Genomic DNA, 19,926 nt, shown 5'->3' on the forward strand with positions numbered 1-19,926 from the left:
GTAAGGCTGAATTGTTACCACTGATAACAAATAAGTCATAAAGATTCTCCTGTTCCACCCCCTTATCACTCCCAAATAAATCAAAATAAATTTACCAGTCCTCATCATCTGGTATCTTGCTGAGCGGTGGGTTCAAGCAGTATATGTGATATGCCATATTACACTCATCACACAACAGCTGCATATCTGGATCCTGCTTCCCACCACATAATCGACAGGCGCAAAATCTGCATTCTTTCTCGGGATCTGCCTTGCAGTATTTACATTCAGGGCCACTCTTCCCTGGAGAGGGGGAGGGGAAGAGAGGAAATGGGAACAAAGCGATTTCTTGTATCAAACACCGTCCACAGGGTAACTGAACAGTTTGTATAATTCCCTGCATATGAATAGCCTCATACTTTTAAACTGTCCATCAGCTAGTGTTATTGGATCAGCTCCAGGTCCTTCAATCTTGTAGATTTCATCCAAAAATGGTACTTTGCAGTCACCTATCATATCTAGTGGGCCACTGTAGAAGAAAAAAAACCATAAGTTTACTTATGCAGTACTGTGCCATTAGACAGACATTCAAAATTCACACAGGACTTCTAAAGAAACCCTTTGACATTACCTAAAACAGAACATATTTCAAGCACACACACAATGAATCTCTTTTGCAATTTTCTCTGTTGCAATCATTCCGTCACAGTCTGATGATAAAGGTAAAGATGGAAGTTAAAAAATGTTAATTTGCAAAACTATTCGTAAATAAAATTCACCACACACACACACACACACACACACACAGACACACAGTGTTTGCATATAAGCATTTGAATGTGAAATTCAGCGATTTTAGAATGGCTGCCTCCCTGACGCTGCAATTAATGACATTCACCAATGCAAACAGTGTTCAAGCAGAAAGAATAAACTCATACTGCCAAGGAAAGGTGGCCCTTAATGAAAGTTGCTCTTTACAGATGTACACAATGTAACCCAGAGGCCAGAGGAAATTCTGAATTTACCAGAGTGCAATCCTGCAGGATATATTGCAAGTATACAGCTGTACAAATTCTGTAAATCCCTCAAACCAGATTCTGGTTAAATCTTGGATTTTAAAAAAATAGTTGAATTAGGGTTTATCCAGCTGACTAGATTCAAAATGCTGTCCTATTGAGTAATAATTAACAGTACAAATTTTCATTGCAGATTAAATTTAGTGTTTCCGTGCAGCCCCACTGTTGATAACCGTTTAAGATCACAATGAAAGCGCATCTTTCAAAACTCATTACTGCCTCTACTTGACAGTGTGCGCCTTTCCCCTTCTTGCTTAGTTGCAGCTCCCTTTCTTACTGCTCAGAGATGCTCCCCTCTCAGCTCCTGTACTGTCAAAGGCCTCAAAGCTAATCGAATACACAAATCCCTCCTAATTATAATCCTTAAGGTTCGCCATTAATTACAATATAAAATATTTCACAGTTTAAATTTTTTGTATCATTTATTTGCATTAAAATTCACAATTGGATTTTTACTCCTGATCAATATCTTTAAAATGACAATTCTAGTGCAATTTCAATGATCTCTTTTACAAGTTGGGATCATGCTGAAGTTAAATTTCCACATACTCGCGGTAAATATACTAGTGACTGGCAATTGGTGCAGCTTTCACAAAGTTGGAGATCAACCATCAGTGGACAGTATTTACTATAATGGAACAGTGAAAACACTCACTCTATATGCTTGGATGCACCAATACATTATATGACAATGACAAATTGCTATCATTATATGGAGTTCAGGCCTACATTGACAACGGAAACATCTGGAAGCTAATTCCAAGCAAGTTTTCCTGTTATAAAAATCAAGTAACCCAGGATCATTGGCTTCTCCACTCTGTCAATATTTCAGCTCTTGATACAACCCTGCTCACTAAAAAGTCTCCTGATACTTGATCAGATGTTTTGATTAATCTTACATTAAAATTATATTTGTAGAAAGATTTCAGAATGAGTCCCTGAAGGATAGCACTATTCTCCAGAGCAGTCACTATAACATTATGTTAATCTTTTCTGCTAGGTTACAAAACATTCTGAGGTGGAAGTAGTCCATGTAACAAGATCACAAATATTAATAATGGTGACTGATACAGGATCAGACAGTGAGCAGCCATTAACTGAAATGTACAAAAACAAAACATTTACCTTTATCAACATAAAGGTTTATTTTTCTGGGAAAAATGGGAAATGGAAGTGTGTTCTTAATTTAAGATCACAGTCATGCAGCACTGCTCCAAATGTAATAATATGCAGATTAGTATGCTTTCCCAGTAACTGGTTGCCGGTAATTTTATGATTAAAGATTATATTGCTTATCAACTGAATGCAACTTACTGACTGACAGCTGCCATTATACGAGCTCTAAAACCTCACTAAACTATTTCTTGGCGTTATGCATCCATACCCAAAGCCATTTTTGTGTTCTCTCTCTCTCTCTCCAGCTCTCACCGCCAAAAATGATTAAAAAAAAAAAAATCTTTTATGGATGCGAGTGTCACTGACAAGGCCAGCATTTGTTGCCCACCCTGATTGTCTGTGAGAAGGGCGTGATTCAAACTTATGAACAGGGAAAAATTGTGGACTGTGTTACTTAGCAAGTGTTTTAAATGCAAGCTTAGTCTTGGCGATAAACAGGCTCCATCCCCAACCACCCACTCTCGTTTAAACCAAGGCATCATTTAACAAGAATGCATAGGTCACAAAGAAAACAGCACTACAATGTCTGAAACAACCTTGGACATGAAAAGACTGGAGCGTTGCCAATGTAACCCCCTCGTTCTAAAAGGAGAATAAAGGATAATCCAAGGAACTGCAGACCAGTCAACTTAATATTAGTGATGGACAAGCTCCTACAGGCCATAAGCAGGATGAAATTATTGGCCAGATCGAAAGGCATGGTTTTGGTAGAATTTTTTTCATTCATTCACGGGATGTGGGCTTCGCTGGCTGGGCCAGCATTTATTGCCCATCCTGAGTTGACCTTGGGAAGGTGGTGGTGAGCTGCCTTCTTGAACTGCTGCAGTCCATGTGGTGTAGATACACCTACAGTGCTGTTAGGAAAGGAGATCCAGGATTTTGACCCAGCGACAGTGAAGGAACAGTGATCAATTTCCAAGTCAGGATGGGGAGTGACTTGGAGCGGAACTTCCAGGTGGTGATGTTCCCATCTATCTGCTGCCCTCGTCCTTCTAGATGGTAGTGGTCATGGGTTTGGAAGGTGCTGTCAAAGGAGCCTTGGTGAATTCCTGCAGTGCATCTTGTAGATGGTACACACTGCTGCTACTGTGCATCAGTGGTGAAGGGAGTGAATGTTTGTGGATGTGGTGCCAATCAAACAGACTGCTTTGTCCTGGACGGTGTCCAGTTTCTTCAGCATTGTAGGAGCTGCACTCATCCAGGCAAGTGGGGAGTATTCCATCACATTCCTGACTTGCGCCTTGGGGAGTCAGGAGGCGAGTTACTCATCGCAGGACTCCTAGCCTCTGACCTGCTCTTGTAGCCAAAGTATTTATATGGCTAGTCCAGTTCAGTTTCTGGTCAATGGTAACCCCCAGGATGGTTGATAGTGATGGTGATGGCATTGAACATCAAGTGGCGATGATTGAAATCTCTCTTGTTGGAGATGGTCATTGCCTGACATTTGTTACTTGCCACTTGTCAGCCCAAGCCTGGATATTGCCCAGGTCTTGCTGCATTTGGACACAGATTGCTTCAGTATCTGAGGAGTCGCGAATGGTGCTGAACATTGTGCAATCATCAGCGAACATCCCCACTTCTGACCTTATGATGGAAGTTAGGTTATTGATGAAGCGGCTGAAGGTGGTTCGGCCGAGGACACTACCCTGAGGAACTCCTGCAGTGATGTCCTGGAGCTGAGATGACTGACCTCCATCAACCACAACCATCTTCCTTTGTGCTAGGTATGACTCCAACCAGCGGAGAGTTTTCCCCCTGATTCCCATTGACTCCAGTTTTGCTAGGGCTCCTTAATGCCACACTCGGTCAAATGCAGCCTTGATGTCAAGGGCAGCCACTCTCACCTCACCTCGGGAGTTCAGCTCTTTTATCCATGTTTGAACTAAGGCTGTAATGAGGTCAGGAGCTGAGTGGCCCTGGCAGAACCCAAATTGGGCATCAGTAAGCAGGTTATTGCTAAGCAAGTGCCACTTGATAGCACTGTTGATGGCCCCTTCCATTACTTTAATGATGATCGAGAGTAGACTGATGCGGCGGTAATTGGCTGGGTTGGATTTGTCCTGCTTTGTGTGTACAGGACATACCTGGGCAATTTTCCACGTAGCTGGGTAGATGTCTGTGTTTTAGCTGTACTGGAACAGCTTGGCTAGGGGTGAATTCTGGAGCACAAGTACTATTGCCAGAAAATGTCAGGGCCCATGGCATTTGTTTGTGACATAGGAGGCTTATTGATAGACTCATGGCAAATGGTACAGAAGGAGCTCGGTTGCCTGTCATTTCCTACCAAAAAATAGTGTTGGGAACAGAATCTATAATGATTAGTTTTAAAAGGATGTGGATAAATATTTGAAAAGATAAATTAAAACCGTATGGGAAATGAGACTGTTCTTTAAGATTGTCAGCATGGGCACAATGGGTTAAATGGCAATCTTCTGTGTTGCAAATTGTATGAAATTTGTAAGAAATCCTAATTATAGGCTTTACTTCTCACAATATCTATTGCAACTTTCAATATTTAATTTACTGTGGATTATTCTTTATGCAGTCCCGATTGATTGGCACAATCATTTCAGTCCTGCAATACTTGGTGTCTGGGTTATGGCATACTGTAGACCAAGCTTGAAGGACTTGTAACAAATATCCTGTGGCTTGCTTGTCACCAACAGAAGTTATTCATAATGTACCTCATCTTTTATCTCTTTTCTGTAACTTCCTTCTCCCCAATTTTCACGCCCTTTCCCTCTCCTCAGCTAAAGACGCAGATTTGCATTTTGATAACACTTGCATGGATGCTCGAAGTTCTTCAAAACTTCATCTAAACCAACAAACCATTCTTCGCACCGAAGCCTGGGCAGCTGCTATTTAGCAGATACCACTGCCGAATCAAGTTTTGTCCAGACATATGCCAAGTCACTGGATGGTATTCCGCTGATCACCTTGCTGATTTTTTTCTCTCTATAGTCCAAGTCACGGCTAAAACTCAGCTAACGTATTCAGGGCCATGGATTTAGATTGGAAGCCTTACAAATCAGAGTGTGCACTAAAGCCATATAGAAAGCTCCACTGCTTTTCATTTGATAATTCCATTCAAACAGACAGGGTGCAATCATTAATAAAAACAGAAAATGCTGGAACAATTCAGCAGATCTGGCAGCATATGTGGAGAGAGAAACACAGTTGACGTTTCAACTCCGTACGACTCTTCAGAGCTAAAGTGAAGTAGAAATGTGATGGATGCAATCATTACTTGGAAGCAAGCTGGTCTATGGCACCACAATCTTTGATGGCTTGTTCTCAACAAAAAGTAGGCTTGTTCGCAACAAAAAGTACCAGGAGAATGCTGGCACCCAACATAGAACCATAGAAAAGTTACCAGAAAGAGGTCAGTCAGCCCATCGTGTCTGCACCAGCCAAAAAGAGAAAAAAGAAACTAACCACTCATTTTAATCCCACTTTCCAGCTCCTGGTCCTGGTCCATAGCCTTGCAGGTTACAGCACTTCAGATGCAGATCCAGGCACCTTTTAAATGAGTTGAGCATTTCAGCCTCAGCCACCAACTTAAGGAATGAATTCCAGATGCCCACCACCCTCTGGGTGAAAACACTTCTCATGTCCCCTCTAATCCTTTTACCAATCACCTTAAACCAATGCCCCCTGGTAACTGACCTCTCAGCTAGGGAAAAGAAGTCTTTCCTGTCTATCCCATCTACATTCCTGATAATTTTGTACACCTCAATTAGGTCACCCCTTAGCCTCCTCTGTTCTAAGGAAAACAACCCAATCTCTCCTCATAGCTGCAATTTTCAAGCCCTGCCAACATTCTTGTAAATCTCCTCTGCACTCTCTCCAGAGCAATTATGTCCTTCCTGTAATGTGGTGACCAAAGCTGTACACAAAATTCTAGCTGTGGCCTAACCAGCATTTTATATACTTCCATCATTACGTCCCTGCCTTTGTATTCAATACCTCACCCAATAAAAGGAGAGCATTCCATATGCTCTCTTTACCACCTTATTCACCTGTCCTGCCACTTTCAAGGACCTGTGGACATGCACTCCAAGGTCTCTCAGTTCCTCAACCCCTCTCAATTACTTCCTGTTTATTGAGTATTCCCTTGCTTTGTTTGTCCTCCCGAAATGCATTACCTCACACTTTTCCAGACTGAATTCCATTTGCCACTTCTCTGCCCACTCAACCAGACCATTGATATCATTCTGGAGTTGACAGCTATCCTTTTCATTATCAACTACACAGCCAATTTTTGTGACATCTGCAAATTTCCCAATCATACCTCCCACATTTAAGTCCAAATCATCAAGATGTACAGCAAACAGCAAGGGCCCCAACACTGCGCCCTGTGGAACACCACTGGAAACCATCTTCTATTCACTAAAACATCCATCGACCATTACCCTTTGTTTCCTGTCACTGAGCCAATTTTGGATCCAACCTGTCACCTTCCCTGTATCTCACTTTCTTGGCCAGTCTGCCATGTCAAATGCCTTACTGAAATCCATGTAGACAACATCCACTGCACTATCCTCATCAACCCTCCTTGTTACTTCCTCATAAAATTATATTAAGTTAGTAAGACTGATCTTCCCCTAACAAAGCCACGTTGACTATCCTTGATCAATCCTTGCCTAAGTGACAGTTTATCCTGTCTCAGAATTGTTTCCAAAAATTTACCTGGCATCAAAGTCAGACTGACCGGCCTATAATTATTTGGCCTATCCCTCGCACCCTTTTTAAATAATGGTACAACGTTCGCAGACCTCCAATCCTCCGGTACCTCACCTGTATCTAGTGAGGATTGGAAAATGATCCTCAGAGCATCTGCTATTTCCTCCCTGGCTTCCTTCAACAGCCTGGGATGTAATCCTTCTGGCCCTGGTGATTTATCCACCTTCAAGGATGCCAGTTTCTCCAGTACTTCCTCTCTCACAATGCTTATGTATCTAATATTTCATACTCCTCCTCTTTGATTATAACGTCTGCATCATCCCTCTCCTGAGTGAAGACAAAGACAAAATACTCATTGAGAATCCTGCCCACATCTTCCGCATCAACCCACATGTTACCATGTACATCTCTGATAGGCCCTACCTTTTCCTTAGTTATTCTCTTGCTCTTAATGTACTGGGAAAACATCTTAGGATTTTCTTTGCTTTTACTTGCCAATATTTTTTCGTATCCTCTCTTTGCTTTCCTGATTTTCTATTTTTACTTCACCTTTGTACTTTCTATACTTCTCTAGGCTTTCTACACAAAAGACAGTATTGAGTCTTTTGTGACTGTCATGAGCTTTCTTTTTCTGCTTTACCGTGACCTGATGCTTCTGGGTAACCAAGGGGACCTATATTTGGCAGTACCACACTTTTTCTTTGTGGGGACATGCCAACACTGTGCCCATAGAATCTCACCTTTGAATGCCTCCCACTGATTTGACACAGCTTTTCCTTCTAATAGCTGTATCCAGCCCACTCTCGCCAGCTCACCTCTCAGCTTCGTAAAATTTGTCTTCCCCCAATTTAGAACTTGTACTCCTGTTCTATCTTTGTCCTTTTCCATAATGATGCTAAATCTAACTTTATTGTGGTCATTATCTCCAAAGTGGTCCCCGACTGCTACTTCATCCACTTGCCCAGCTTCATTTCCTATGACCAAATCTAGAATTGCACACCGCTTGCTGGGCTTGTTACACGCTGGCTAAAAAAGTTCTCTTGAATGCAGTTCAAGAATTTTGCATCCTCTGCACCCTTCACACTGTTAATATCCCAATTGATATTAGTGTAGTTAAAGTCCCCAACAATTACTGCCCTATTGTTTTTTGCATTCTGAAATCTGTCTACATATTTGCTCTTCTAACTCCCTTCCACTATTTGAAGGTCTTCAAAACCTAGAGTTCAAGGTTCTGCAGCTGGAGGCACTTCCTGCACATATGGTTGTCTAGGAGACTGGTAGCAGCCACAACTTCCCACATATTACAAGACACGCATTCCACATGACCAAGCTGTCCTGCCATGGCTTCAATTTACTTCCCTTGCGTTAACTTTATTTTACTTTGGTTCCCTTATGCAACTTTATTTTACCTGGCTTCGACTTAACTTTATTTCCCTATTGCTTGTGTTTCTTACTTAAATGTAAGTAGTCCCTTCTTTTAAACAGAATGTGTTTTTTGAATTCTCAGTTACTTGATGATACTCCCTAACAGCAGTTTCTCACCAACCAATAAGCTCATGTTTCTCCTGTGATGTTAGGTGCCAGGTGCTGCTGACTGCCTGTTCCAGGGTCCTCCTCTCGCTCTCTCCTTTAGGAGCTGCTGACTGTCTATCCCAGGGTTCTCCTCTCACACTCTCCTCTAGTTCCAACACACTTAACCACATGGATTTCCCACTTGTAACCCCATAAATCATATGAACAAGGAGGAATAGGCCACTTGGCCCTTCAAGCCTGCTCTGCCATTCAACAAGATCATGGCTGATCTGACTGCACCCTCAACTCCATATTCCTATCTACCCCTTTTAACCTTTCACCCCATTGATTATCAAGGATCCATCTACCTTTGCCTTAAAAATATTCAAAGATTCTGCCTCCATTGCCTTTTGAGGAAGAGTTCCAAAGACACCCAACCCTCTGAAAGAAATAATTTCTCCCCATCTGTCTTAAATGGGCGACCCCTTATTTTTAAAACAGTGACCCCTAGTTCTAGATTTTCCCACAAGAGATAACAAACTCTCCACATCCGCCATGCCAAGACCCCTCAGGATCTTGTATGTTAGTCAAATCACCTCTTACTCTTCTAAACCCCAACAGATGCAAGCCTAGCCTGTCCAACCTTCCCTCATACAACCCTCCCATTCCAAGTATTAATCTAGTAAACCTCTGAACTGCATCCAACACACTTGCATCCTTTCTTAAAAAGGTCAATGCTGCACACGGTACTCCAAATGTGGTCTCACCAATACCTGTATAACTGAAGCACAACATCCCTATTTTTGTATTCAATTCCCCTCACAATCAATGATTGCATTCTATTAGCTTTCAGAAGTACTTGCTGTACCTGCATACTAGTCTTCTGTGATTCATGCACTAGAACACCTAGATCCCCTTGCATCTCAGAGCTCTGCGATCTCTCACCATTTACATAAAATGCTTCTTTTTTATTCTTCCTGCCAAAATAGACAAGTTCACATTTTCCTACATTATACTCCATTTGCCAGATCTTTGCCCACCCACTTAACCTATGTCGCTTTATAGCCTCCTTACGTCCTCTTCACAAGTTACTTTCCTAGCTATCTTTGTGTCATCAGCAAATTTCATAACCATTCCTTTGGTCTCTTCATCCAAGTCATTTCCATAAATTGTAAAAAGTTGAGGCCCCAGCACTGATCCCTGTGGCACACCACTCTTTACATCCTGTCAACCAGAAAAAGACCCATTTATGCCTAACCTCTGTTTCCTGTTAGCCAGCCAATTTTCTATCCATGCCAATATGCTACCACCGCACCATAAACTTTTATTTTTCGCAATAACCTTTGATGTGGCACCTTATCAAATGCCTTCTGGAAGTCTAAGTATAGTACTTTCACCGGTTCCCCTTTATCCACAGCTACTCCTTCAAAGAACTCCAATAAATTGGTTAACCATGATTTCCCTTTCACAAAATAATTTCGACTCTGCCTGATCACCTTGAACTTTTCTAAGTGCCCTGCTATAATGTCTTTAATAATGGCTTCTAACATTTTTCCCTATGACAGATGTTAAGCTATCTGGCCTAAAGCTTCCTGCTTTCTGTCTCCCTTTGTGAATAACTGAGTTAGATTAACTATTTCCCAATCTAATGGAATCTTCCCCGAATCTAGTGAATTCTGGAAAATTAAAATCAATGTGTCAACTATCTCACTAGGCACTTCTTTTAAAACCCTAAAATGAAATCCATCAGGATCCTGGGACTTAGCAAATTGTTGGAACTGCGGGTTGACAAGTACCACTTCCCTGGTGATTGTCATTTTCTTGAGTTCCTCCCTCCCTTCCAATTCCTGACTTACAGTCATTTCTGGGATGTTTCTTGTATCCTCTATATTGAAGGCTGATACAAAATGCCTGTTCAATTCATCTGCCATCTCATTAGTTTCCATTATTAACTCCCCAGACTCACTTCCTACAGGACCAACGCTCACCTTGTTAACTCTTTTCTTTTTAAAATATCTATACAAACTCCTATCTTTCTTTATATTTCTAGCTAGCTTTCTCTCATACTCTAATTTTTCCCTCTATTAACCTTTTAGTCATTCTTTGCTTTTTTTTTTTAACATTCTGTCCAATCTTCTGGCCTGCCACCCAGAATCAATGCTAAGCACGCACCAAACTTGACACAAATTGGTCATCTCAGTGAAACAGCCAGTGAAGATAGTTGATAAGAGAAATGGAAGACTTTACACCAGTGCCATGGAACCCATTAAAGGTCACAGTCGGTCTGTTTAAATAGCAGTGCTAAAGCAGAAGTATCATCATGATACAGATGTCTTGGAGTATTTGTTGCCAACAGTGGGTGTCTAAATTTTTTTTTTTTTAAATGTTGCACATCCCAGGACTGGAATCCTTTATGGTAAAGCACAGAAAAAAATTTAAAACAAAAAAGGGAACAGAGTGTTTCCTAACTATCAACCCTTTAACAGGTTCTTAGATTGCACTTCAGATAATACTCTTCAATCTAGACCCTAGAAAAGATCAAGCATTTGAAAGTTGAAGGACATGTTGAAGGTACGGTGGGCTCAAGCGAACTCAAATCGGACCCAGATACAACTCTGATGTGGGTATAGAAGGTCAGTGCACTCCATTATTTACCACTGTGTAGAACTTCTCCTATAGGCATGGCACTGGACTACCAAATGTTGATTCAAAGCATAAAAGGGACCCTAATTTTAAGTGCTCATAGTTAGATTTAGCAATTAGCAGACTTCAACATTTCAACTAAAAACATCAGTACACATCCAAAGAATACGCACTTTTGTATATAAAAAAAATAGACTTAAAAAAATTGAAATACAGGCTAAATAATTCTCAAGATGCCAGTTATTAAACATGAACGTCTGAACACATTGTCTGAGTATTAGAATGGGACATGGGGCAATGATTTATAAATTGAATAGTAAGGAAATAATTGAACCATCAGAAGCAGCAATAGTAAAGAATTTGTACTCTTAAGGCTTTGAGGAAATGAAGTAAATGCTTAATTTTTCATTATTTCAATCCAGAGGTTTTCTGTAAAGACAAGACGCCTGTGTGGCCCAAGCTTCAAAACCCTTGATACTTCATATCATTTTAAAAACTGATGATTTGAACTGACTTCTGGTACACTTTATGCTTCACAGTAATGCTCTCAATTGCTGACTGCAATCTAAAAGCTGGTTCCATCAGTGCTCACATGAACTGGGTTTCCAAAGACCATCCAGAACAAAAATACTTTCATTGATTTTACTTGTTTTCCACAATTGAGCTTTCAGTTTTCAGAAGTATGCTCTTCCCTAATTAATTTCCCTTTCCAAATGGAACACAAATCAGGTTCCAATAATTGAAAAAGGAAGGAGGAAATGAACAAAGGGATAAGCAGAGGTAGTGGCAACGTGACAATGTAATCCAGAGGCCTAGGCTAATACCATGGGGACATAGGTTCAAATCCCACCATGGAATTTAAATTTAATTCATTTAATTAATTAAAATCTGGAAAGCTAGTCTTAGTAAAGGTGCCATGAAATTCAGTCCTAGGGCATGGCTACAATAGTTTTTCAAAGTAGCGTCCTAGGCCCAACCATCTTCAGCTGCTCCATTAATGGCCTTCCTTCCATCATGTTGTCAGAAGTGGGGATGTACACTGCTAATTGCACAATGTTCAGCAACTCGGATACTGAAGCAGTCCATGTTCATATACACCAAGACCTGGACAACATTCAGTTTGGGCTGATGTGTGGCATGAATATTACTTGCCACTTAAGTGTCAGGCAATGACCACCTCCAACAAGAAAGAATCTAACCAGTCCCCTTTGACATTCAATGGCACTTCATCCCTGAATCTCCCACTATCAACACCCTGGGGATTATGAGTGACCAGAAACTGAACTGGGCTAGCCCTATAAATACTCTGACTACAAGAGTTAGTCTGGGGCTGGGAATTCTGAGTCGAGTAACTCACCTCCCAACTCCCCAAAGCCTCTCCGCCATCTGCAAGGCACAAGTCTGGAGTGTGATGGAATAGTCTCCACCTGCTGGATGAATGCGTCTCCAACAACACTCAATCTTGATAAGATCCAGGACAAAGCAGTCATCTGATTGGCACCCCATGCACCAACATAAACATTTACTCTGCCAACACTGACACACAGTGGCAGCAGTGTATACAAAATAGGAGATACACTGCAGCAGTTCACCAATAATCCTTCAACAGCACTTTCCACAGTAACCTCTACCACTCAGCAGGACAAGGGCAGCAGTTGCATGGGAACACCACCATTTGCAAGTTCCCCTCCAAGTGAAACATCATCCTGGCTTGGAAGTATTTCGCTTGTCCCTTCACTGTTGCTGGATAAATTCCTGGAATTGCCTTCCTAACAGCACTGTGGAAATGAATCGACAATATGCACAGTTACTCTCTGGGAACTAGGAGATCATTGTGCTGGCACTTATCTAGGACATAATGATTCCACAGCCAAGCTGAATCTGCCAGCTGAACTCCAAATCAAATATTAAGCACTTGCACACTAATGTTTAAAACAGCTATCTGCACAGTTGTACCTGTGTCAATGCTACCCAAACTTGGGGCACACTTATCTATTTCTTCAAAGAATAGGAGTTGCTGTTTAGAAGCATTTAACTAAGGTGCATACCTCAGTTTACTTTTCCAGCAAAACCACATTTTTAAAAAAAATCTCAGAATCTAACAGCTAATAGATTAACTCCCTGTTTGATAAATTACAATCTAATAAAATGAACAAGAATTTAAATATTCCATTGTCTGATTGATAACAACGACTGTGCCTATTTGTAATGTTAGCCAGTTTTGTGATGATTGCAGAGTAAAAACCCTGATGTGGTTCATTTCAAGTATATCAGGTCCAATGTGCTATAAATGTCTGACCACAGATATCACTAAATGAGATCTCATGCTGTACACCAATTCTTACTGTGTTATGTACAGTTAACTTCTACATACATGTAGCCCAACATGATGTGTCCTAGGATAAGGTGGCAAGATCCAAACTGCTCTGAATATACATATTAAACTGACCAGTTGGATTGAGGGGGTCAAGTTTTCTGTGCAACTATATCCTAGATCTGTACTTCTGGATAAATAAGATGGTTTTAGAGTGGAATTTAGGGCTGAATTAATGATGCAGGAGTCTATGATATTCTACAAGATCTGATTCAGAGACTTCAAATCCCACATCCATGAAGTTGCAGCAGTATTTTAACCCTGGAGAAAAGTGAGCTTTTGCAACACCGCTATGTTAAGGCTGAAAAGCTGCACAACTCAGATAAACATTATTTTCATAACCACTGTTCGTACAACTGATGCCAGCGCTGATGGATATCCTGTTAGAACATTTGACATCTTGACCTGGAAGCATGCGAGCATGCAAAATAGGAGAAGTAGGCCTTTCGGCCCCTCAAGCCTGCTCTGCCATTCAATAAGATCATGGCTGACCTGCTTGTGTTTTGAATTCCACATTCTCATCAATGTAGTTGAATCTTGGCACAGAATCCTTCTACTGACAAGAGCATTCCCAAGTATAAAACACGTGACATCCAAAGTTCAGGCATCAGCACAGACCAATGCCTGTGTGTCATGAGCGACCATCAAATTAGCAACTCTTGTTCTATCCTGCAAAACATGCAGTATTGGATCCATGCCTCTGCAGTCTTGCATCACAAGTAAAATAGTATCAAGTCCCATCTCCTGTGATCTCAGTCTTCCGATTATTTCTAAATCATTTAAAATGCAATTTCAGAGACGCTGTGGCCCCATGTGCTACAGGGAGGGCTTTTGCATTTTCAAGCAATTGTTAAAGTGAAAACCAATCCAAGTGTGTGCTTGCACAAAAGAATGGAACATCATCTGATGAGTGTATGGTTGACTAACATAGACCAAGCAAATTTGCAAGTAGCCAGCAGGCTCAGTCCTCCACATCCTGAGCTTTCAAATTCAACAAGAAAAAGTGCAGACATGCAATTGTAATAGTATCTTTCAGGACCTCAAGATGTTCCAAAGCATTTTTCAGCCACTTTGCAGGGAAACACAGCTACCAATGTGCAAAACCAACAGCAATGAAATAAATTAGCAGATAATCTGTTGAGGGTTGTTGCATGAGGAATAAAAGTTTTCTAGAACACCAAAAATAGTGCCATTAATCTTTTACATACATTGGGGGGTGCAGACATGGTTTAAACTTGTTGTAACATCTCATCAAAAAGTGAAAATGCTCAAGTATCAGAATAAGGGCAAAATGCTGCAGATGCTGGAAATCTGAAATAAAAAAAGCCAAGTGCAGGAAATGCTCAGCGTGTCTGGCAGCATCTATGGAGAGAGTAATAGAGTTAATGTTTCGAGTCCAGTATGACTTCTTCAGAACTGAAATATCAGCCTAAATTATGTGCTCGAGTGTTCGGAGAAGGGTTCGAACCCATAACCTTCTTAGTCTGATGCAAAAGTGTTACCTCTGAGCTAAGGCTGACAAGTTATTGGATATCCAGATGCTCCGATGAAACATGTAGCTTAATGTAGGATGGAATGAGTACTTTAGCATTTAGCAGGAATCAACTGGTCTGGCAATGTGAGTTTCTTGTAAATGATAAAATAATCCATTTTACACCCATTGTTACTTCAAAATAATTTATCTGATACACTGACCTGTGCTTAACGTTTCAAACCTGGCTACTGGCATCATGTGCAGGTAGTGCTGGCTAGTAAATTACATCGGAGTCTTGGTTCCAAGTTGATGAGTTTCAGAATTCATGTGATGATGGAGTATAAAACAGAAACTAACTAACAAACAGTCTAGGGCCTTTAATTCCGATTTCTAAAATCCCAAATTGGCTGATGACCAAGGCAAGTTTGACCAGAATTAGACTGAAACCTAAAATCCTACTGATAAAATTGCATAATAAAATTTATTGTACAAAGCATTACAAGTATTTTACAACACAGAAACAGGCCTTTCAGCCCAACGGGTCTATATGGGTGTTTATGCTCCAGCTGCGCCTCCTTCCACCCACGCCTTTATCAATCTCCGTCATGAATTTATCCACCTTCTCCTGAATGCCTCCAAGCCATTTGCCTCTACCACTTGTTGTGGTAGCAAGTTCCACATTTTAACTACTCTCTGGGTAAAGAGGTTTCTTCTGAATTCCCTATTATGGCCTCTAGTTTTGGTTTCACCCACAAACGGAAACATCTCTACATCCATCCTATCAAACCTTTCCATAACCTTAAAGACCTCTAACAGGTCACCCCGCAGTCTTTGCATTTCCAGTGAAAAGAGCTGCAGGTTGTTCTTGTATAAGAGGATGATCGCTCGATTCAGGCATCAGTCGAGTTAATCTATTTTTCACCTTTTGTGGTGCTTCTGCATCTTTTTATAGAATCCAGAACTGTTCAGAGGACTAAGTTTAGGTCTAAGTAAGGTTCTATAAAAGTTTTACGTTACATCTCTGCTTTTCAATGCTATCCCTCTAGAGGTGAACCTGTGTTTTGTTTAGTTTTTTATGGTTTAATTAACAGGCATCGCTACTTTTAGTAACGAATCTGTACCCCCAGATCTTTATCTTCCTCTTTACCACTTAAAGACACTTATTTTCCAAGGAGTCTGTAGCCTCCTTATTCTTCTACCAAAATGTTTGCCTCACACTTATGTCCATTCTGCAAGTTAGAACCATAGAAAAACTATGGCACAGAAAGAGGCTATTCAGCCTATCGTGTCTGTACCTTCCAAAAAAGAAAAAAAATCAAATAACTAGCCACCCATTCTTAAGTTCATTAATATCTTCCTGTATTTTGTCACAGTCCTCCTCTGTGTTAACTACACTCTCCAATTTGATGTTATTTACAAATAGTGAAATTGTATTTCCAATTCCAGAGTTCAAATCGCCTATGTAAATATGAACAACAGCACCAAACTTTTAGGTCACTGCTTCCTTCCATTTGTGAATTTGAGTAACTACCATTAACCCATACTTTGAGTTTTGGTTTGTAGCTATCTTGATATCTATTCTGTTACTTTGTCCCCTGACTCCACATGTTCTGACTTCAGTCATGAGGCTATTATGCAGGACCTTATCAAAGGCTTTTTGTTAAATCCAAATATATTACATCCACTGCATTACCCTTATTTACCCTTTGTGTTAGTTCTTTGAAAGATTCAATAGGATGGACAAACATGACCTTCTCTTTTGGAATCTGTGGAGACTACTTTTTTTAAAAATATTTCCAGTTTCTAGACGGTTTTCCAACATGCCTTCGGGTAAGGATTCCATTCTCTTTCCTAATACCAATATCAAGCTAACTGATCTACAGTTCTCAGGACTTGTTTCACCTCATCTCCCCTTTTAAAATGTAGGAATCAAATTAGCTGGTTTTCTGACACTATGTTCTTTTTTAATGATATGGATATATATTATGTATATATATTGTACAGGGATGCAATCTATCCGGACCAGGGGGTTATACCTCAAAGATTGATTAGTTTATCAATGATCTTACCCACCCTACCCACAACTTCTATCTTAAATAGCTTTATAATCTCTGTGATCCTTTTATTGCTGTCATGATAAAGGCAGCTCCAAAAGAACTCCTCTCTTGAGGGCCTGGATTATGGGAAGTAGTTCTGAATTGTAATTATTTTTTAAAAAAAAGAGATTACACACCTTCTTGTGAGGGAGACCACAAGAAAGGTTTAATAAAAGAGTAAAACAACAACTGGTGGGGTCCAGAAGATTACTTTATATACAGCAAGGGTGGGGTGGGAGTGAGGGGAGGAGTTCTTCATATATCAGACTAAAATTTCTTAAATGGACAGTGTCCTTGAGTACTTTCCTCTCTCACAGTCTTGCATGTGGAGGTTGCAATTAAGGTTTTTTTTAAACAGTCTGCTGTAATAATTGTTGCTCGTAGTACTGGAACATGGAACCTCATGCAGATAATAGGGCACTTTAACACATTGATTACAGCTATGCGCCTTGCTGTAATTAGCATCCTGACACCTATTTCAACACAAAACACACGAATATTAATTTTAACCACATGTTGAGCTGCTACAAAGTGGAATGGCTAATCCAAGATTATCTTGTCACTCGTACTTTTCATTGATCTCTTCACCTTTACAAGCATTAAAACATGACAGAACTGTTGAATTGTATAATTAATTTTAATGGTGAGACATGTGTTCATACTGGTGTGGCCCTGCATTCAGCAGAATTGTTAAACAGAAGCAAAATACTTACTTAGGAGGTACAAATTTGTTTACTTGCAGTATTATTTTTGTCATATATTTGGTCACTTTTGAATATTTATGTTCATGGGATGAAGGGTATCAGAATTAGGGAGGGGTAGCTCAACAAATATAGAATACACCCCCCCCTCCTCTTCCCTAACAATGGGAAAAGGTTGGTCCTGTATGCTATTTTTAACAAAATCAATGTGCCCTTTATATAGTGTTAATAATTTAATTGCATGTAGTGAACAGTGAATGTTTTTCCAAACACGTCTCAACTACAACCTCAGAAGAGCACATCTATCCAACCAAGGTAAATAGTTTCTACTTCTCACTAGTCATATTTACGGTTAAGTCCCAGATGTGCGTGGATTTGTGCATACCTTTGTGCTCCTTACACCTTCTCTATTTCATGTTAAGTCACTTACTAGCTTTCACCCCATCCGTCAAACCCAAGACTCAGACACAAAAGAACAATGTGCCAACAAACTGTACTACTCTGTTCACTTGCCATCTGTTTATAACCTATTCAACTAGCTCAGAAGTATCAAAATTCACTGGTCAGGCCTGATTAGTCCCTGAACTGCACTTGCCAAAGGCTGGAGGCGGGGCAAGAAAAGACATGCACAAATTTTTACATAGACAATAATCCAGTGTTTAGAGAAACCTATGTGGAACGAATAACTTTGATAAGCAGAATGGTCAGCCTCTGACAATTTCTTTCATTGGAACTGCCAACTGATTTTTCAGTCATGATCTAATAGAATGATGGAACTAGCTCAAGGGGCTGAAAGGCCTACTCCTGTTCTTAATTTAGCTTTATGCAGCATGAAGAATGTATTCAACATTTATTTGAAGTATTATACATGTTTCAAAAGTTATTTTGCAGGATTAAATCAATTTTTTTCTGATTACACGCATCTTTTTTCAACTTGAAAAGACTCATTTATTGCTCATATCTTATTTCATTCAGTAACTTGAACCAGAATTATTTAAATAAAACCCAGGAGGTCAGAAGCCTTTGTTTACATATTTGTATGCCATATTTAGAATCTATACTATTATTAGAATGGAAATAGACTTGCAGATGCATATAAAGATATAACAAAAAAAGCCAATGTAAAATCAGTTATTCAAAAAAAAATGGTTAACTGAACTATTGCTTTTGAGATCAACAGCAGAAAATCAGGAGGTAATTAAGCCATGGTTGGCAATTTTGCAATTTAAATACATTTTGGCTATGTCAAAGCAAATCGAAGGGCAACGGATGGTAATATGGTCAAGTAGAAATGTCAAGAGAAATGTTCGGGACAAGCAGAACGTTTTCATAAGAATCTAGTAATTATGCCAGTTCTCTTATCCTCAAGGCAAATGAGCAGTTGTAAAACTTAAGAAATCAAGGGAAACACTGCCAAAATATTTTAAGTAACAAATGGAGCTTCTGAAATCAAGGTATGTTCAGCAAATGAAAAGGGCAATAGAAAGTAGCGACCATTCATAAAATTGACTCAGAAGAACTGACAAGGGCCAGGATTTTCCGGTCCCACCAGCGACGGCCATCTTACAAATTTTCCCACCCTGCCCGCAATGATGCTTGTGGCTGAGGGGGCCGGAAAATCCCACCCAAAGTGAATTAATAGCTACTTTACTGAGGAAAAGAAACAAAATTTTCCAAATCAGATATCAAAATTGCAGGAGTGGCAGGAGATAAACTTGACAACATGTAAATGATAGCCTATATTTTGTTGTTTAAAATAGCGTCCTACTTTTTTTTTTAAGTTCAACATTTGATCAACCTTTGTGCGTTAGCAGCTTGAAAGGCAGAACTTACTGGAAAGCTGGCAAAGGTTCAGGAGGAAGAGGGTGCATTAAGTTAAGCCATTCATGTTTAAGATACATTACTAATAAGATGGACAAGTCAGTAGTAAAGTCATGTTTGGCTCAGGGAAGGATTTGAAAACTTGAAAAGCACCTATCCTAATTGTGGATTCATGCAGGTATCTGGGTTCCGGTGGATGGCGGAGTCTATGCCATCTTCTAGGACCATACCAAGAAAGGAAACCTTTATCTTTCTTTAAATACAAAGTCCCAATGTAAGTTAAGCTTGCTATTTACAAGACATGCATCCAAACAGTTTTCACTCATGGTTCAGAACTCCTTGGCGTGCAACAGGAGGATTTTCTCTGGCCCACGTGCTGAATTCAAGACCA

At 40.1% G+C, this 19,926-nt stretch overlaps 1 protein-coding gene across 2 annotated transcripts in view; it reads right to left on the reverse strand.

Annotated features, from left to right (window-relative positions):
- The window catches only part of uhrf2 (ubiquitin like with PHD and ring finger domains 2), a 165,119-nt gene that overhangs the window by 41,778 nt on the left and 103,415 nt on the right, over nucleotides 1-19,926 (reverse strand). For both annotated transcript variants that reach the window (XM_078570566.1, XM_078570567.1), the window contains exons 5-6: nucleotides 399-508; nucleotides 96-282 (exon numbers count right to left, since the gene is read on the reverse strand). In XM_078570566.1, coding sequence (XP_078426692.1) covers nucleotides 96-282; nucleotides 399-508 — 297 coding nt within the window. The remainder of the gene's footprint in view (nucleotides 1-95; nucleotides 283-398; nucleotides 509-19,926) is intronic.

Source organism: Cetorhinus maximus, chromosome 2, assembly GCF_964194155.1.
Source record: "Cetorhinus maximus chromosome 2, sCetMax3.hap1.1, whole genome shotgun sequence".
NCBI classification, from domain to species: Eukaryota; Metazoa; Chordata; class Chondrichthyes; order Lamniformes; family Cetorhinidae; genus Cetorhinus; species Cetorhinus maximus.